The sequence below is a fragment of the Psammomys obesus genome, unplaced genomic scaffold (genome assembly GCF_907164565.1).
Source record: "Psammomys obesus unplaced genomic scaffold, mPsaObe1.curated_primary_1811, whole genome shotgun sequence".
Classification (NCBI taxonomy): Eukaryota; Metazoa; Chordata; class Mammalia; order Rodentia; family Muridae; genus Psammomys; species Psammomys obesus.
Window position 1 is genome coordinate 8,713,661 of NW_026585609.1, and position 21,182 is coordinate 8,734,842.

Genomic DNA, 21,182 nt, shown 5'->3' on the forward strand with positions numbered 1-21,182 from the left:
CAATTAGAAGATTGTGCATCAGAAAAAGCATATTGTTGTGAATGAAGAGTGAGAACCCATCTTGTTGACAGAGCAATGTCTAGATGGCATGCTGAACCTTTTTGTGTGGTACAAAAAAACAAACAAACAAAAAAAAACATTTAATGTATCTGGGCATCTTTCCAGACTCTGAGGATGCCTTGGATATTAGGAATCACATCAGCACCCCCATCAGTGTGATGCCTTGGATATTAGGAATACCATCAGCACCCCCTCAGTGTGATGGGGGTTCTATCTGAGGAGACTCCTTCCCTGTAGGAGGGAGCTGCTTTTCCTCTGGGACTGAGGGTAAGTCAGGAGCTTTCTGCCCACACCTTGCCACTGTGAAGCGGCTCATGCTGAGGGCTTCCTCGTAGCCCGGTAGCGTGTCCACAGAGGAGGGCATCTGGCCCAGGGAGCTGTGTGTGTGAGCCACTGCCAGGATTCTCCGAGCTGCAGGGCCGAACACGGACTGCAGAGCTGTGAAGGAAGACAGGATTGGTGTAGAGATGCTGACAACCAAAGTTGATGTCCTCAGACAAGAGAGACATGTCCAAAGACATCTCTTCGCTCTTACCCATGTGCAAACTCATTGCTATGACCTTTGACAAAGTTTACAAAAATCCTTCATATGACTAACTTTACACACTGCCAGAAGAACCAGCCTTTCTAGCTGTTTAAATAAACTGACTTGTGTTTCTATAGCTCATCCCTCTTTTCAGGTTTTTCTATTTTGCTGTGCTAAATGTGCTGAATCAAGCCCATGCTTCACACAAGCTAGTCAAGCACTATCCTATTGAGTTCCACCCCAGGTTTCCCTTTCAGATTCCTCTGTACTAGCTGCCCACTACTTACAAACACCTTTCAAATACTTACTTATGTCTTATTTGTCATTTGTCAGTCACAGATGTTGCTCTTCTTTACTATAAATGCCATTGTGTCTTATCACATGTCATTCTACCTTGATTTTGCTCCTCAATTATAGAAAAGAATAATTTCATAAAGAACGGAGGAAGACTTTCCCCTAGCTGGGCTGCTTTGCCTGGCCTCAATGGGAAAGGATGCGCTTCGCCCTGCTGAGACTTGATGTTCCAGGGTGGATTGCTACCCAGGGAGAGCTTCCCCTTCTCTATGGAGAGAGGAGGTGTTGGGGGTGAGTCTTGGAGGAGAGGAGGGAGGGGGCTGTGATATCACAGCCTGTAAAGTGATTACATAAATAAATCTATGGAAAAAGAAAAAAGAACAGATGGAGAGCTGGGCATGGTGGAACATGCTCACAATCTCAGCGCTCAGGTGATAGAGCCAGGTGATTCTCTGAGTTCAAAGCCAGCCTGGCCTACATGGCCTATATGAGAATAGCCAGGACTATATAGTGACCCTGACTCAAAAAAATAGATTAGATAGATAGATAGATAGATAGATAGATAGATAGATAGATAAAATAAATATTTAAATAGAACGGAACAGAGGAAGGTAAAGGAAAATTTCTTACTGTAATCATCTAAAAAAATATTGGGGCTATAATTTAGCATACCAAGGTTTGAGGAATACCAGACTAAAAGTGCAATCCACCAATTCCCTGAAACATACAAAATAATATAGTGTAAGCCAGGTCTGATAGTGCAGGTTTGTAGTCCCTGCTGTTTGAGAGGCCAAAGCAGGAGGGTTATCTGCTTAAGGCCTGCCTGACCTACAGAGTAAATTCAAGGCTAATTTGCCAAACCTGCTACCTTGGCAAAACCACTTCTTGAAATAAAAACAATTAAGAGCCTAGGAGTTCTCAGCAGTACCATACTTGTCCAGCCTGTATGTGATCCTGGATTCCAGACCCAGCATCACCAAAAAAAGAAAAGAAAGAAAGAAAGGAAAGGAAAGAAAAAACAAAAAAGAATGGAACTAGGTGGGGTGGTGTTTTTAACTCCAGCACTCCTGATGGGAAAGGGGGAAGCAGGAAGATCAGGAGCCAGCATGGGCTACATGAGACCCTGCTTTGAAAGAAAGAATCAAGAGCGGGAGAAAGAGAAGGAAGAAGAAAAGAACAAAGGAAAGAAGGAAGGGAGGAACTAAGGAAGGAAGGGAAGGAGGAAGTCATGTAAACTTTGACTCCAGTATTTTACTGTGTTCAACATTATATTATCAGCCCAAAACATGAGAATACAGGCTTCAGTGATAGCCCAGGACACCGCAAGAACAGGTTTCTGGAAATTAAAACTATACTGAGTTTCCAAAGACACAATGTAGGTTGGCAGGTTGCCCTACACCTCCAAACCTTTCAGAACGTCTGTGAACCTGAGCCCTGTACCTGGGGGTTGTAAGTTGAGCGCACTCACATGTAATGGTACTCTGGAGAGTGCTGTCATGTTCAAAAGCAATGACGGTCACTTCATAGGGTGGCGGGGCCCCGTCTTCCCCGTTTTCCGGGTGGCTCAGACAGCAGCGGAAGCATACCGACGTCAGGCCACAGAGGAGCAGCAGAGCACCAACTACTACCAGCAACCTGCAAGAGCCCACCCAACAAGCAAGAGCTTTGGCCAACTGGTTTCCTGTCTCTGACACGACTAGCCCTCACCCTCTAATCATAATCGTTGTGCATCCTTTAGAGAACACTAACAAAACTTCAACTCACAGGGTTTCGCTTTGCATGTATCAGTCATTGCTTTTCCAGCAATACTCTGTCAGTCATGAGAGCAAACAACAATGAAGATAATTTGAAGGAGCTGCTGCTTACCCCACTGTGCAGAAGTATTTCTTAAGCACATGCTGGGAGAAAGGCACCATTATCTTTTGATGCTGGCTGAAAAGACTGTATTGAAATAGGAAACTATGCAGTATTGGCACATAGGTTAGGGATAAACTAAAGAAACATTACAGCTGTTATTTTTATTCATTCTAACAGCCAGTGTATACAAAACTTTGAAGAACAATCTGTGTTTAAAATGAAGTCTCTTTGAGGGTGTTCTATAACTCAAACTTACCATATGTACCAGAGATGCACCCAGTCAGTGGTCAGGCAACTGGAGAAAGAATGAAGTTCATTATATCAAAAATCAATAGTGTGAGCTGTAGCAATCATGCTGTTATATTTAACACTATGTTATAATTAAAAATATCAAGACCTCCTTTTTTTTTTTTTTTTTTTTTTTTTTTTTTTTTTTTTTTTTTTTTTTAGAAGGGTCTTACTTTGTAGCCTTGGCTGGCCTGGAACTTATGATGTAGACCAGGATGACCTTGAACTCACAGAGATCTACCTGCCTCTGCCTCCCCAAGTGCTGGAATTAAAGGCATGTACTATTTTGCCCAGCTAAAACTTACTTTTTAAAAATCCCAATGTAACAAGCTGAATAGAGTTTTATAAGACAGGTGACATTTCTGTGTAAAGCATTTGAATAACCAAAAAAATAATAATTGCAGTAAAAGGAGTGGCCCTAAAAAGATATAAGGGAAGGTGGGCCTGGGAAGGGAGAGGAGGAGAAGAGAAACAAGTGCAATGAATTTTGTTTAAAAAAACATCAGAATGAAACATAATTCTTTCCAAGCTGATAAATAAAGAAAAGGAAAAGAAAATGTCCCCATGACTATTGGGAGCTGCTGAGAAGCAGATCATTAAGAATTAGGCACACAAATGTGTAAGGAGTGGCTTTGAAAACAGACGTGAACATCAAACTGGTACGTCTTTAAAGACACATGTGTTTCTCCTCTCCTTTTTGTCTCTCCCACACAGTCCTCCTTGTGAGGCTGTCCTCTCCTTTCCCTCCCTTCCTGTTTGGTCTCATGTGAGGTCAATAAAATGTACACATCAGGAAAATTTCAGTTAAAGACATGAAAGAAGTTATATTTGTAATTTACATTTCACAAGTTCTTGCAACATCCTCCCCCTAAGAAGGGCCTACACTTTCACATCTGATCTCAGAACTGCTGGGCATGTCACTGAGACCAAACAGGAAGGGAGAAAATCGAGAGGCCAGCCTTACAAGGAGGACTGTGTGGCAGAGACTAAAACCGCAGTCAGAGGTGGAGAGAGGAAATGTATGTATCTTTAAAGATGTACCAGTTTTTTTTTCATTAAAATAATAGATATTATTAATAACACTAATTATTGATATCAATAAAAACTTTAAAATATTTATTTATTATTTATTTATTAAAATGTATTCACTTTGTATCCCTGCTGTAGCCCCCTCCCTCACCTCATCCCAGTCCCACCCCCTCCCTTTTTACCCCCTATGCCCCTCTGTCCACTGAAAGAGGAGATCCTCCTCCCCTTCTATCTGACCCTAGCCTATCAGGTCTCATTAGGACTAGCTGCATCCTCTTCTTCTGTGGTCTGGCAAGGCTTCATCCTCCAGGGGGAGGTGATCAAAGAGCTGGCCACTGAGTTCATGTGAGAAACAGCTTCTGTTCCTCTTACTAGGGAACCTACTTTGAGACTGAGCAGCCTATGGGCTATGTCTGATTAGAGGGTCTAGTTGCTCTCCAATGAAAATGAGTGTGGACATCTCTTTTTCAAACAGGAGGCCTGCGCCAGGATAGGCTCCTGGGAGGATATGGGTGAGGCTGCTAACAGAGGGGAACATGAAGACTGAAGTGACCACCTCCTTACCAGGCAGGACTAGTTGAAGGAGGGGAACAACAACCCAGGAACAAAACCTTTGATCCAAAAATTACCCTGCCGACAAAAAGTGCAGGGATAAGGAGGGAACAAAGATAGAGGGAGTGTTCAACCAATAACTGGCCCAACCTGAGACCCACTCCACTATAGAGAGCCAGCCCCTGACACTGTTAATGATGCTCTGCTTGTAGACAGGAGCCTAACTTGACTGTAGTCCGGGAGGCTCCAGCCAGCAGCAGACTAAGACAGATGTCGAGACTAGCAGCCAAGCATGGGGTTGAGTTCCAGAGGTCCTGTGGAAGTGTTGGGGGAAAGATGGAAGGATCTGGAGGGGACAGGAACCTCACAAGAAGACCAACCCAGACAACTAACCCAGTACCATGGGGGCTTACATAGACTGAGATATCAACTAAGGAGCATGCACAGTCTGGACCTAGGACCTCTCTGCACACATGTGGCTGATGGGCGACTTGGTCTTCATATGGGTCCCTGGCGAGTGGCGGGGGCCTGTTTCTAACATGGACTCTATTGCCTGCTTTTGGATCCCTCCTGCCTGGCAGGGCTGCCTTGCCTGGCCTCAGGGGATGAAGATATGCTCAGATCTGATGTGACTTCATGTGCTGGGAAAGGCTGAGATGGGAGGAGTGAGGCTTCCCTTCGGGGAGGGAGGGGAAGGGAGAAGGGAAGGGGAAGAAATTGAAAGGAAAGGAGGAAGGTGGCACCCTTGGGATCTAAAGTAAATAAACATAAATAAATAAATAAATTTAAAAAAATTCAAAATAAAATAAAATCAACACTTTCTACCAAGTGTGTATTCAGACCAATTCCTGCATTCTGTCTTCAGTCACACTTTTATAGAAAATATAGTTTGTATTTTCCCTGGAACACTGTAGTATCTTGTCCAAAGCCTTTCATTTCCACATTACCTTCCAAAAGGTGACAGACATCTAAATCCTCAATGCTGCCTAGCCAGTATCAAATATACACAGGCCAAGTAATTAAGGTGATCCCAACTCCTTAATTCTCCTCACATCTGGCAGAGTTGGTTTCAGAGAAATGGTTCTATGTTTTACCACAGAATCATTTCCTTTGGCACGAACTGGGTTGTTATTGTCTGTCCTTACTTGAAACCAACAAGTGCTTTTGGATTTGAAATGGGCATACTGCTATGGGAATCACCCAAATGACTGACTTGTTGAACTCAGTCTGTCCTGATGAGTCACTGGAAAGCACAGCTGAGGAAGCCTTTTGCAGGTCTGACTACGTGTGTTTAAATAAACTGTGCTGCGTTGATGGGAAGATGGGCTTGCAAAAAAACTAAAAAAAAAGTGCTATCAGAAGGGTCATTCTGAGCGTACAGGATGATACACAGGTCTGTGATAGGAGGTGGTGTCCGTTTAAATAGAAAAGGAAGTCGGGGCTGTCTGCTGACATTTTAGCCTATGTTTGGGTGTTGGTGCTTGGTCTGGCTCTCTTTCCTCTTGGCTTGAACTCTCAGCTACTTACTGTTCAGTGTTGGCACAGTTCTCCTCGCATCTGGCCCCGGGAAGCTGTGGGAAGGAAACAGTCTCAGACATGGCAAGGGTCACAGCTGCAGTGTTCAGCAGCCTACCAGCTGGCCCTCACGACGGCTGTGCTCTGACAGAGCTACTTGGAAAGATGAGGACAGGGCCCTGGGGTTGGTCTGTACTGGCCCATGACACTGATCAATTCTTTGAGTGATGACTACGTCTCATGAGGCAGAAGCTCCTGGAAGGGCAGCGATCGTATACATGGTCGGGGTAGTGGCTGAGCAACACTACCTCGCAGAATGATAGACAGCTCTCAGTATCAGTTTGTCACCCTAGCAATCTCCTGACTCAACCCCTCGGACATTGTAGTTGTCTGTCTTCCTTGTCCTTACACAGATGAAACAGCCCCTATGCTGTTTGTTTGGGTTTTTTTTTTTTTTTTCAGCCTTCAGTATCTGAGTAATTCACCACAAAAGAAAAGCAATAGAGGGACAAGTTGTTACAAAGAAAGAAGGGGGGGGGGAAGAGAAGGAAAAGAGAACATGTAAGAAAAATGTACAGTCGGGCATGGTGGTGCACACCTGTAATCCTAGCACTCCGGGGGGCAGAAGTAGGGGGATCACTGTGCGTTCGAGGCCAGCCTGGTCTATTAAGTGAGTCCAAGACAGTCAAGGTGACACAGAGAAACCCTGACTTAAAAACAAACAAACAAACAAACAAACAAAAAACAAAACAAAAGAAAAAGAAAGGAAAGGGAAAATGTACTTTGAGATACTGGTTAACTTGTATGGGAAGCAAAATAGATAGCCTGCTCCCAGCACAGGGAAGGGTACAGTCTGGTTCTGCAGTTTCTTTCACTGCTAGACCTCCTAGCTATGTGAGCTTGGCCCTAGTATTTTTTTTAGAATTTCTCAGTCTACTGACTCTTTTCTCAGAGAACGGATGACTCACAGGCTTCTCTTTCACAGAGGGGTACAATAAAGTGTTTAAAATGTTAGCGTCCTTTGGTGCTAGAGATACGGCTCACTGGGTAAATACCAGAACCCTTGTTAAAGCTGGTTGTAACAGCATGCATCATCTCTGATTTTATTTCTGTCCCGCTTTCTACGGGCGTCATTCAGTCTCTCTCTCTGTCTCTGTCTCTCTCTTTCTCACACACACACACACAACAATAACAACAACAACAACAGTAACAACAAACCAAACTCCCTTGTACTAAGAGAACAGTGTGCTATTCTTTCCTTACCACCGCCTAGGTTCTCCATCTGTTTCTTACTGCATCTATTTCCTCCCAGAGTCAGTCTAGCCAAAGAAATAAGCAAAAGGAAAATTCTCCCCGCTTTTTCACAACTGAACTCACCTGGATGAAATAAACCAGGACAGAAGCCATCGCCACTTGGGTCCGGGCGGCCATGAGGTCCAGAGGGTCACGCCGGGTGCGTGTGCTGTGTGCTTTCCATGCTCCGTGCCACGTGGAGTGCCGTGGTCCAGAATTCCTAAAGAGAAATTTTTTCCTCAGCAATAAATCAATTTCCCTCTTCCCTTATTCCCTTCGTCATTATCCTTTAGGGTTTCTGTCTCCCCTTCCCTCTTAGTTTCCTTCTCTTTCTCTATGTCTCGTCACATGGTCTCCACATTTGCTCCCTCTTTCTTTCTTTTCTGCTATCAAACTTCCCCTATGTATTTGATCTTTCTTTCTTCTGCCCCTAACAGAAAGGCAATTCAAGAACACACTTGTCCTCTGAGTTAGATTTTTTTTCTCCCCCAGTCTATAATGACAGACTTGGATTTGAAATAGGTCAAAAGCAGATTGCAAGTGCCAGGTATGTTCTTGTGTTCATCAGGAAACTGGTTACACTCTTGGCTCCTGAATGACCACTCAAGTCTGAAAGTCACTCTGCCAATGGCCCTTTACCTCCTCTCCACGTGACTGGCCTCCTTCGTCTTGTTCCTCGAAGCCCTCCCCTCACTATGTTGATAATCAACCCTGCTAGTTCTGGGTCATTTATTGCTGCTCAGTCCTCAGCAGGACTGAGGGATTTCAAATGAGGAACACAGCCATCCCATCTTTAGAGTAGGAAGTGGTTTTGAAAACTAGAAGTTCCAGGTGCTATCAATGGCCTCAGCCTCTGCTGTACTTCAATTTCGGTTAGACATCAGGCAGAGCCTTAATTTAAAAACTGATTTCCAAGATAACCCCTCTGTTTCTCTGCCTGTCTCTCGGTCCCCGCCGCTCTCGAAGCGCCATCGTGATGTTGCCACCTGAGAACCAGGCACAGGGTGTACAGCTGTGGTTCCATCTACTCAGGACGCTGAGGCAGGAGGATCATTGGGGTCTGGTTCATCCAAGTGAGAATACCCAAGGAAACAGCATTCCGCCATCTCAAAATATATTATCAACAATGAAACAGAGCCACCTTTAAAAACAAGCACACCGCTTGGAAAGGACAGAAGATGGTTACAAAGAAAAATGTTGTATGTAACCAATGACCACCATAAAAATGACTGACATTAAGCAGGATTCTTTTATCCAGTGCAGAGGACTGAGTAAGATCATCCAGTGTTAGTTTACAGTGGCATGTTCATTTCACGAGACTGAGCAAACTGACACTTGAGCTACTTTCTAATTGATGAGGCGAGGCTGTGGGTAGGCTCCTGATGAGAGGAGGTTGCAGGGTGGGGTCCCGATGAGAGGAGGCTCCATCACACTCAAGGTCCCGCACACCTAGTGATGGCACTGTGACAATACCATGTGGAAATGATGAATACGAACAATTTCCCAGTATGTGAACTCCCAGGTACAACGCTGCTCTTTCCAGATCTATTTCTTTTTGTAACATAGGCTCTTGAATAAAGAGCATTTTTCAGATTCCAATGGAGAACTCGGTGAGAGGGGAGGTATTTTGTAGGACTATCGAGCAGGACTTCAGTTATAGCTTCTCGCTAGGCCTGGGCCTTACTGCTTCTTACTCATTCAGTAGGAGTATAATAAATGACCACTGAACTTGCATCAGCTGTTGTTTCAGAAAGAAGGGAAAACTGAGGACAAGGAGGCATCTGGTATGGCCTATTTCTATCCAAACACCATGCACTGGAAAACCCCATGGGCCCCTCCCTTTTCCTTTTCCTGTGGGAAAGGCCGTAAACCACCGTTACCAAGAACATAGCTCAGGGGCTTTGGGCAATTGCTTGTTTGACCTCCTGTTAGCTGAGGGATCTTGGACTCTCTGTCAACTTAATTAATTTGATATAAAAAGCAGTTAGTTCTCAGCACTCACATGGCCCATGAAGTGTTACTCCAGTTCCAGTGGGATCTGACACCCTCCTCTGTCTTCCTCAGACACCAGGCAGATGGGTAGTGAGCCTACACACACAAGGCAAAATACTCAGATAGATAAACAACAACAACAACAAATCTTTGTGATGCCTATTACAGTCCTGATAGCAAGTATTTGATGTTAGTTAAGATACCTTTAATTTAGCTGTAGCTTACATGTGATGGCTCCTTCCAATATGCAGGACCATTAATGCCCACTGTGCGAATTGGGTGTCTTTCTACCAGACCTCTCTAGATTGCACTATACCTCTTTAATATTCTTTTCTCTTGAACAGTTCCCGTGGCTAGCCAGGCCATTACTTTTTTCTACCCACACCAGCCATCACCTGCATGAACAGGTTTCTCAATTACTTTGGCTTCCCCCCATGGCAGTTTCTGGCCACATGATTGCAATCATCTTTCTTGCCCCCAAGCTTCTTAACAGGCCTGAGCAAAACAGGCTTCTGTTAATGACTGCCTTGCTGTTTTTCTTTCTCAGATGTACTGCTACCATTTCTTTTCTATTCTCTAAGAAGATAAGACTTCATTTATTTTTTTTTCTTGTGCGTCAATGCCCTGTGATGGTTTCTATCACAGCCTTTAAGTAGAAGAAAGATCATTCACAGAAGAAAGCTGAAGCTCTTCACGGCCTAAGGACAGAGGGGAGCTGGTGAAGTTGGGAATATTCTCATTACCAGCCTACATAACCCCATCCCATTAAGCTTGTGAATCATTAGCTTATACTCATGTTGTGAAGGACTAGGAGCAGGGCCAGTGGGAGGTTCACATACACTAACCTCTTCACCTGTGCTTCAGGGAATTGTTATACAACCGCTCTAACAAGTGTAGCCAAAATGAAAAATAAAAATAAATACGAACTTGTGGTTCCTTTGATTATTTTCCTTTTGACCTTGGCTGTCAGGTAGCATCCCTGCTCTCCTTCCTTTCTATACCTCAGTGAAATAGAAACCAGGAATATTGGTACTTTGAGTCACCAACATCAAGTTGTACATGGCTGAGTGGTGGGTTGGGCCAAGGACCATGGCTTCAAGAATGGAGAAGGCAGCAGAAGTCGATTTCATTCTAAAACACCTGGGTGTTTCACTAGGAAGTTTCTCTTTTTTCTGTTTGTTTTTGTTTTTGGCTTTTTTGAGACAGGGTTTCTCTGTGTAGCCTTGGCTGAGGTGGACGTGTTTTGTAGATCAGTCTGGCCTCGAACTCACAGAGATTCACCTGCCTCCGCCTCCCCTAGTTTTGGGATTCCAGGTGTGTGCCACAACACACAACAGAAGTTTCTCTGTCTTAAGAGTCAAGATCATAGCATAGATATTGAATTCCAACCTCAGAGGCACAGAAAATTAGTAACAGGATTAAACAGAAGGTTTTGTTGTTGTTGTTTTCCTTCCTTGAGACAGGGTTTCATGTCTGATCTCAAACTTTGTAGGTAGGTAAGGTGACCTTGACTTCTGATCCTGTCTTACCTTCCCGGTGGTGGGATTACAAACATGTGCCCCCAGTTCCCCTTTGTGCAGTGCTTTTGATCAAACTCAGAGCTTTGTGCTAAACTCATGGAAGTTAAACAACACAGGAGGAAGGATTCAGTTTATCAAAGGATGTATGGTTTATATGCCGTGTAGCTCATTACTACAGATTGTATGAGCAATGGTTTAAGGTAACACAAGTATGTAGAAAGCTTAGCTGGGCCCATTGCTTGGACTTCTACAAGGCTTGGATCAAAACGTCTGTATAGCAACAATCTTGCCTGAAGGCTGTCACGTCACATCAGAGAACCCACTTGCAAGTTCTCGTAGGCAGAATGCATTTCTCAGTGGCTGTGCAATTAGTATAATCATGCTTCTAAGATATAATTACATAATTTCTCTCTTTCCTTTCCTCCCTCCAACCCTTCTCATGTACTCACTCCCACTCTCTCTCAAATTCTTGACCTCTCTCTTTGTTACATATCTATATTATATATATATATATATATGTATATATACACACATATATAATAACACACACAGTTGTATGTGAATGGCACACACACACTACTGCTCAGTCCATTTACTGTTACTTGTAAGTGCATGATATCAGGACTGACCACCTGGTGTTGGATAACTGATAGTGGCTCATTGCTGGAGCAGATTATTTCTCCCTCTCTTGCCATTAGCATCATTCATGGTGCCTCAAATGTACAGTGCCTACACCAGGCCTGAACAAAGACAACCCCAATAGACATGCTAGCATACAAATGGGAAGTCTCACAAGACCCCACTCTTAGACAAAGAACTACAGGCAACTAAGGAATGCTTCTTTAAATAATTTTTATGCTTTATTATGATTATTATTATTTATAATTTATTCACTTTGTATCCTGGTTATAGCCCCCTCTCTCATCTCCTCCCTGTACCACCCTCCTTCTCTCTTCCTCCTCTATCCCTCCTCCCTAGTCCACTGATAGAGGAAGTCTTCCTTCCCTACTGTCTGACCATAGGAGCCACACACAGAGACCAACAAATTAAAAAACAGGGCCCAGAGGCACTGCAGAGACTGATGCATCAACTGAAAACTTTACATAGAGAGGATCTACACCCCCTGCTCAGATGTAGCCCATAGACAGCTCAGTCTCTGTGTGGGTTCCCTAGAAAGAGGAGAAGAGACAGTCTCTGACATGAACTCGGTTGCAGGGTCTTTGATCACTTCTTCCTGGTGGGACTACCTAGCCAGACCACGGAAGAGGATCCAAGCAGTCCTGATGGGACCTGATAGGCTTCTTTAAATCTTAATGATGAGGAGGACAGAGACAGACACAGGAAGAGAGAAGCTTCAGTATATTACTCATGTGCCTGAAGTAATTCCTTGTATATGATCACATGCATTCTGTAACCTTTGTTACATTTTATAGTTCCGAGAACACATGCTCAAAGACAAGCAATTCCACTGAGGCATGACAATAGGAGTTAGGGGTCATGGAACATCCTGAATTCTTTTAAGTCTTTCCAGGTTCCTGGAAACATTTCTGTGGATATGCAAGAGAAAAGTCCAGATGTGGTGGTATAGTGTCACCTTTAATCCTAGAACTTGCGAGGCAGAGACAGGAAGACCTTTGAGTTTGAGTCAACCTGGTCTACTTAGTGAGTTCCAAGCCAGGACTACACAGTGAGACCCTGCCTCCAAAGATAAACAAAGCAAACAAACAAAACAAACAAATTCTCCAAACAGCAGTAATAACAATCCAACCATAAACTCATACCAATAGATGAAAAGATAAATAAAATATCTTCCACGTAAAGAAAGAATGTGTGAAGCTGTGCTGTAATATGGATGAAACTTGAAGACATAATGCTCAGTAAAATAAATCAAACATAAAAGGAAAACTGGTGAATGATTCCATCTATATGAAGTATATTTTAACAGAGATTGAATATTCACTAGTGACTTACATGTTGAAGGGCTGGTTGCTGGCCTGTATGCACTGTTAGGAGATTTACTGATTGAAGAAAGGTTTTGGAAACAGGTTCTTGGGTGAGATTGCCTTTTGCTCTACTTTCACAAGTTGAGCATCTTTTCATGCTGATGTTCTGTCTCACCACAGGTCAAAAGCAGTGGAGATAACTGACCATGAATGATGAAATCTCTGAAACCATGAGCCAAGATAAACTTTTCCTTCTTGTTCAATGATTACCATATATATATGTATACACACACACACACACACACACACACACACACACACACACACACATGGTTGTTGTTGTTTTCAAGGAATTAGAAGTATAACACAAAGTGCAGTATCAAAATTCAAGAGACTGAAGATACAAGGTTGACTTCAAGGAGGAACAGGAAGTGGTTGGTAGAGTTTACAGGAAGTGATCAGCAGAGTTCTTAAGCGAAGCAGAATTGATAGAATGTGTAGATATAAAGGCAGAAGTTTCTTAGGTGATATTGTCTCATGTGACTACAGGGGCTGCATAGTCTAAATCTGTAGTGCTATCCAGCAGACTGAGGATCCTGAAGGGAGGTTACAATTCCAGTGTAAAGGCCAGTATGAAGACCCAGAGCATTTTGAAATATTTATATTTATATTTATATATTTCAAAATATAAATAGACATCTTTACTGATTGCCGTGTTTGTCTGTTGTGTGACCTTTCATGGAAAGATGTGAACAAAATCTATTCACCTCAGATAGGGCACCAAGGACAGATACAAGAATCAATTCCACACAAGGCTAGCTTGATAAACCAGTGGTTTATTGGGGTCACTTGCAGAAACACGAATGAGAGGCAACTTACAGGAACAAGAATAACTTTTAAGAGAGCCATATCACCAAAAATCCCAACCCAGTATCGGTGAAGAAGATTCATGAAAACCAACCTTGAAGCTCTCTGCTCAATCGAAGGCATCCTCCACGGCAGTCTCCCTATACAATTGTAGCTGTTGATTGTGTTTATGACATTGCAAACGGGGTCTTAGGAATCTTCTGGCTTTGATCTTCCAGCACCGTGTAGCTACTGTGTCTTAAGAACCGCCCCCCCCCATCTGTAAGGAATATTTAAATCTAGAGGAAACAGTTGCACAGCAAAACCTCCATTCCCAAATGCTCTGTCTAGGCACCAGGTGATCCAGATAAGGAAGGGAATAGAACGAACGGTCACAGGAGCTGTTATTGAGAGCGTTTTCAGCTAGAAAAGATGGGAACATTGTGAAGACAGATTGTGGTGACAGCTGTACATCAATGAGAAAGTACTTAACGGCACGTCAAAGGAGCTAACCCAGCAGTCATTGCATAGTTCACATTTTGTGATATTAATGGTGTCTGAGATAAGTGAGTCACTGTAGAAATAAAATGTGTCCTTACCATTGTAGTGTGATTTCAGTGTTTATTAATTCATCATTATGAGAAAGTTCCTGGGATCCCACTGAATCTCAGTGAAAGTAAAAGTGAAAAGATCGCTTGGGAAACTGAGGAATGTATTCAATAAGGCCCTGCCTTTTCTCCCCATTTAAGAAAGAGTGGTTGGGAGTAGGTAAGAGGGGGCATTGGTTTTATAAAACTCTGATCTTTGATAAGGTTGTGTTGGCTCTGTGTTTGGGCTGTTTTGTGAACTGTGTGAAAGACAAAAACTTTAAATTGCAAATAAGTTGGTTTTAGCTTGTGCTAGATATCCTACATAAGAAGAGGGAAGCACAAGGCTTGGCATGAAGGGTGGATATGGAATCCTACATACACTGTCAATATTGGTGGGCTTTTCTGTGTAACTTCCTATTATCTTACCCTAGTTATCTTCTTTTTATCTAGCCCCTTTCCCCCTCCACTTTTCCTCTCAGTGATTTAAAAGAAAATTATGCTATTGGAGAGAATTGTACACACAAACTCCAGAAACTATGTTTAGTAGGTAGGGGTTCCTTATGCAAAAACACATGCAAGGGCTGGACCTGAGTTAGGATCTTTGGAACTCATTTAAAGCCCATCTGGTAACGCACCTGTCTGCAATCTCAGTACTCCTGCTGTGAGATGGAGGACAGAGATTGGAGGGAATCTGGAATCTGGCAGGTCATAGCCTGGAGCACACATCAGCAAACAGGAGAACTTCACATAAACAGTGGGAGGCCAGGACCCACCAACACCTGGATTGTCCTCTGACTTTCACACGCACCTGTGTAACGCACTCATACAAGCAAACATGTACATACACACACACACACACACACACACACACACACACATTAAAAAGTATGAGACATATCTTTTCATAATGGAAAACAGGTGATTCTATCTATGGACAGATATGGATATAAAAAGCTCAGGAAGCATGATTCAGACTAAAACATATTATTTCTTGGTCAACTTAACTATCCTGAATATTACAATTAATATTAGTTTTAACTATCATTTCTAAGTTCTATGTTTCAACTACAAAACTTGTCATTTTTCACAGTATCTCTTAAGTTCTTCTTGAAATATTACCTGCCCCACATGCTGGATTAAAGGCTATGTCACTATACCTGGCTATTGAAATATCAAATACACATTATACTCAAATTATAGACAGACATAGAGATTCGATATAAGTATTTCCCCAAGATGACAGACCCAAAGAAAGGTCCAAAACTTTATCTATTTCATGCTGCTGTTTAAAGCCACTGCATGCAAGACTGTCCCTACTGAGTCCAGTACCAAGGCACCATAGCTAGAAATGGAAATCTTACATTTAGTGCCAACTAAAACCATTAAGAGTAAAATGTAATACTTATAAAAAGACACCATATAGCCACAATCTACCTTGGTGAATCAGCAAACAGATGAATGTGGACAACAAAGTTAAATCACCTGGTGCAGACACATTCCTTTCTACGAACCTAGCATGAAGTAAGTGCTTCTTTGAGCTTTGAGCCCTTATCTGATACGTCTCCAGAGTCTTTCCTATAATTGTCATGGACAGTGCACTTTTCCCTGCTGTCTGTTTCGTAGTGAGAGGTCATGAAACACGACTGGAATTACCATTGTCCCCACCCACAGTAGACACAACCTAAGAATTCCTGTTAGCCAACTTTCCAATATGAAGCAAAGCTTCCCCTCCTTCTGCGACGATTGAGTCATCCTCTGCTAGATAAGTGCGGCTATTTAAGTTTCAGCAGAGGCTCACCCACCGGCAGTTGCTTGAGCTCCTTGACTGCTTCAGTTTTGCATCCTTGGCATGAATTTGGAAATGACTTTTGATGACAAGATGAAGCCTGTGAATGACCAGCCTGATCAGAAGTTGTTTGTCAAGAAGGGTAAAGGTACCAGGGATGGGTGGGTTCTTGTAGAGACAGAATGCCAAGCCTAGCTCAGAAATATAAATTAAATGTACTGGAGAATGAGGCTAGAAATTAAAAAAAAAATCAAATATCAGGACATACAAGAGACCAATACCATTTACAAGTAGAATTCAAGATAACTAGCTGCTACTACCTCTTTAGCACAAGCTATTCTTTGTGCTACAGCTTTAAATTAATGACTTCTCCAGATTTACACACGTAAGGCTTCAGGAGTAGTGCTGATATTATCTGCCTTCTACAGAAAGCTAGCCCAGAATCAGGAGGTTTAATAAAGTCACCCAGTTTAATTGAATCATACACAGTAGAGCCAGCACCATACCAGATTCCCAATTATGCAGAATCCAGTCTGTGAAACAGAGCATTCACTCAGAGCACACAGTAATTATTTTTAAAGGTGTTGTTGAAATACTGCAAAAATCTGAAGTGCTTTGTGAATTATCTAAAGCAAATTCAGGATATTTAGCATGGCTGAATATATATTAGACTTTATTGTCTATTGACACTTTAAAAATTATAGTTTATGTTTCAATACAGTAAATTGAACCACTTAACTTTAATTGATAAGCTTAATTCTGTAGAAAACTACGATAAAATGTCTATTATTTTATAAAATTAAGAGCAAAAAGGCCGGGCAGTTGCAGTACACGCCTTTAATCCCAGCACTTGGAAGGCAGAGGCAGGCCAGCCTGCTCTACAGAGTAAGTTCCAGGACAGCCAGGGCTACCCAGAGAAACGATGTTTCAGAAAAAAAAAAAAAAAAAAAAAAAGGAACAAAACATAAAAAGAGGAAGAATGACAGTCTGTGTGTCTGTAAACAAGACGAGGATCTTTCTATGTGTAGATTAAGGGTGAGTGTTGCGTGAGCTAGCATCTGAGCGGCTAAAGAAGCTCAGGGTTAGCAGCAGACCCAGCAGCCGCTGAACTCCTTCGGTGTGAAAAAGTGCTGGTGCTTAGTAGTAGATGTAGGAGCTAATACCAGTTGTTGACTTGTTCAACCATTCATTCTTTTTTTTTTTTTTTGTGCAATAAACATTGTTTGCCTGACTTTCACCATAAATATGTTTAGATCAGTTACCTACTGTGAATGGTGTAAATTAGGCACTAAAGTCAGTGAGTACATCTTTATCGATTGACTAAAGGTTGTTTTTGTGACTAGAAAGCCACGTTGGGTGATAATTAGACCCATAATCTCTTTCTGCCACCGAGATGAGAAGAAGGAGCCTTGTAGATAAGAGGAGCTTGTGTCATCCTTCCACACGGTGGCTCATGGCATTGGTGTTTCATTTAAGAGTTGTGGACATACAATGTGAGATGAATACTGGGGTGGAGGAAGGAATTTCTACACACAGATATATGATGCCAGGTGCCAGGATAAGGCAACTGCTTGTAAGAGATATTACTGTGTTCTATTGTCTGTGAGCTCACCACAAGTACAGAGACAAATCACTCGGTCAGAGAATGAGCTGCACTTTTCCCTGTCATAATTTCTATCCTTTTGTTCTTTATTAAAGAACAAAAGATTCTGACAAAAAAAGAGTCTGACAAAGATTATTAACACCTGAGAACTCTGAATATTTTTGACTATTTTTGACTTGAACCCTTAACACATTCACATGGAAAGCTTGGTAGTATAACATTCCAAGCATTGTGGATTAAAGATCTGTTTGGAGCCAGATGTGGTGCTGCATGCCGGATACTGCAGCACGAGGGAGCCTGAGGCAGGAGGACTCACCCGTCTGAGACCAGCCTGGGCTATTTAGTGAGTTCCAGGGCAGCCTGGGCTACAAAGTAAACATTGTCTCAAGCAAGAACAACATAAAAGCCAAAGACCTATGGTTTAAGTTTTATTACATGTTTGTTCTCAAGCTAGTGACCGAAGCTTTCAGTTTCTTTTCTAAGAAAACAGGAAAATATCAGTGTTTTGTTTATGTTACAAGGAAAGGAAACCACATTGTGTGTATTTTCCTCTTGGAGCTGTAATGCCTGCGGTTATTCAATGCTGGGACACGTAACTGGACATTCACATGTCTGAGGGCTACCTGACTTGTTTTTACAAATAAGGCGACTTTTTCTCTGGGGATGAATAGCCACACCTAACATAATTGCAAGGCGGCTATTATTATAAGCCAAGTGCTTATCCAGGTTTTATTTCTAGTTTCCTTCGGTCAATCACTCCAGTTCCAAGAGGTCATTTTAGTGGAATAAAAATTGAATGGTATGATATCAGGCGTAGACTTTCTTGAGGAAATATTTTGCTTGACGTATCACATTTGTTTGGCTAATGTTGCTTATGCGTACCTCTGTATATGTGTATGTAAACATCAGCCTTTCTGCATAGGAGATGAGATTGGTAGGCTGCGTTGAGAGCTCCTAGAAGGGCATTATACATAGAGTAGATGAAGTACAAGCTTCAGCACCAAGTATTCAGTGTCTGACACTTTATACTCAATCCCAGCTGTTGTTGTTGTTGTTGTTGTTATTATTTTGATGTGAGACCATGAGCAGTTTACTTCAGTTCCATGTAAAACCATCCATTTTTCACCTGCACAGCTGCAGAGCCTGCGGGACGGGGGAGGGGCAAAGGGGCGCAGCCCCCAGAGCAAGCACAGACAGGATCCAGAGCCCAGCTTGATGACCTATCTTTGTCCTTTCCAATCTTCTGCTTCTCCTTCCCCGCAGGTCTCCGTTTGCTTTCCTCCCCATGGTGGTGTCCTGCTGCCGTGACTCTGGTGGTGCTTTGCCTGGTGTTGTCAGTGACCCTCATTACACAGCACACGCAATGTAAGTGTGGAAAGAGGGAGCTGGAGGCGGGCAGTGAGGGCTTTGAACACAGCTCGTAACAGCTCAGATCAGACTCTACGTTTGGAGCCATTTTAGGCTAAACGCGTTGAGACTAAGCCAAGCATTGAATGGGTATATTGTGTTCATCCCTCCTCTAGAGAGGGGGATGGGAGAGAGATTATTCACAGTAGAATGGTTTTTTAAATTTTTCTTCATAATTTCATGGAGGCCTGTTTGCGTCCTAGAGTAATTTGGTAATCACTTGAAGTTTCTAATACAGAGGGTCGTCTGAGCAACGCAAGAGCAAAAGAAATCCCATTTAGTTTTGTTTTGACTGATCTGATTAAATGTTAAGCATCATGGCGGTCTCCTTAAAAATCAGTAAAACACCGACAGCAAAATGCACTTTGAGTTTATAACATGTAGGAAAGTGGAGATAGTGAGAAGGAAAAAGAAGAGATGAGAGTAAGGACCAGAGTGGGCTAAGAAGGAAAGCTAATATTTTCCATGCAGCAGCCTGCATGAGCAGGTTCAGGTCGGCATTATTCCGCCAGCCAGGGTCCAAGAATTAGGCTTCAGAAGCACCATTCGCTTTCCACATGTCACTTTTTAAAATTGTGTGTGGCTACTCGAAGCCTCTCCTAATGATGGGGGCAGCAGTTGGAAAAAAAAATCTTCCTTTGAGGTGTTGATCACCTTCCAGCACGCTTAGATTTAGCCTACAGGCAACAGAATGGCAGCTGCTTGCACTGGAACAGAGCTGAGTTTCTCTCGAAGAGTTCTTCAGCTCCGCTCGGTTACACTCAACATTTCATTTCATCTCCCTGCTCCTAAACCGTTCTATGGCTAAAACAACGTTTACGCTCAAGGCCACTCTGCAGAAATTTGCGAATATTCTGTGGGTGGTTGCCTCAAAAAACGAAGGCAAACGTCAGAGTTCCTAAACAAAATTAGGAAGTCTGGCCTTGTAGACAGTGTGGGAGGAGCTTCAGACATATTAAGCTGAATAAAGGCTAATGGAGAGTTGACTACTATAGATTGCCAATATTTTATTTACTACATTATACTATTTCTAACCTTATCATTTCTTTAATTTTTTATTTTACATTTTTATTTTTTTGAGAAGTTCATACATGAGTATAATGCATTTTGATCAAACACATCCCCTTTTTCTTCCCCTTCAAGTCTCCCCCACAACCCCACTTTTCTTCTTTATTTCCTGTGCTCCGTTTTTTTTTGTTAAATCCACTGAGTCCACTTAAATCTGCCTGTGTGCTCATGGCATAGGGCCATCGGCTGGAGCAGAGGTAACCTCCCTGGGGTCACATCCATGAAGAAAATTCTCCCTTTCCAGGAGCCATCAGTTGCAAATAGCTTGGCAACTAGAGGCGAATCCATGGCCATCCCTTGTCTTTACCTTATTTATTTATTTATTTACTTACTTATTTATTTATCTTTGGAAACTCAATGTAGAACCCAGACCCAGTCCTCTGTCGCTGAGCGACATCCCCTCACCCATCACCCCTCTGAACTACATCCCTACCTTTCATCCCTCTGACACTGAATTTCTAAATTACCATTCTTCATCTCTATTTTTAATTTGTATGTAAATCTCAACAAAACACTGAACTGTGGCATTTTTTAATTCAGAAATATCTGCATGATTGCTAATAAAAATTACAATAAAATGGTAATTGCAAAACTACAGTTGAATAACTTCTAATCCCATAAACCCAGGGCATTTCCCAGAAGTCTTTGAAGCATATTTTTTCCTCCATAATTGTTCAAGTTAATAAAACATTTCTGTCAACACTCGTCTATTGACAAGATAGGTTATTTGAGTCTGTGTTTTAATTTCCTGGACATCCAGTGACAGCTTTGTAACAGAATTGAGGCTGAGTCTTAATTCTCTATGGTATAGTTCTTCAGGTATCTGACCACCTAAAGCAATACCAGAAAAACCTTACTCAGCAAGACCATATCCTGGAGGGGCAAATATCAGCCCAGCAGAAGGCAGAAAACACTTCACGGGAGGCGCAGAGGGAACTAAGGGAAATGATAGACACCCTTACCCGAAAGCTGAATGAGAAAGCCAAAGAGCAGGAGGAGCTTCTGCTGCAGAA

At 42.5% G+C, this 21,182-nt stretch overlaps 2 protein-coding genes across 3 annotated transcripts in view; one reads left to right on the forward strand and one right to left on the reverse strand.

Moving 5' to 3' along the window:
- Positions 1–253: 253 nt before the first annotated feature.
- Tmem52b (transmembrane protein 52B) lies at positions 254–7,557 on the reverse strand. The gene is made up of 5 exons (XM_055612006.1): positions 7,499–7,557; positions 6,134–6,177; positions 2,994–3,032; positions 2,349–2,515; positions 254–498 (listed from the first exon to the last, which is right to left on the reverse strand). Exons 1-5 carry the CDS (start codon positions 7,550–7,552, stop codon positions 254–256), a joined length of 549 nt encoding a protein of 182 aa, XP_055467981.1. The 5' UTR covers positions 7,553–7,557.
- Positions 7,558–16,124: 8,567 nt separating this feature from the next.
- Positions 16,125–21,182, forward strand: part of Olr1 (oxidized low density lipoprotein receptor 1) — an 11,473-nt gene continuing 6,415 nt past the window's right edge. Inside the window, exons 1-3 of one of the 2 annotated variants that reach the window (XM_055611788.1) lie at positions 16,125–16,239; positions 18,958–19,059; positions 20,981–21,182. The exon at positions 20,981–21,182 is cut by the window's right edge and continues 101 nt beyond it. In XM_055611788.1, coding sequence (XP_055467763.1) covers positions 16,155–16,239; positions 18,958–19,059; positions 20,981–21,182 — 389 coding nt within the window. In that variant the 5' untranslated portion in view covers positions 16,125–16,154. The remainder of the gene's footprint in view (positions 16,240–18,957; positions 19,060–20,980) is intronic. The other variant, XM_055611797.1, reaches the window with a different exon arrangement.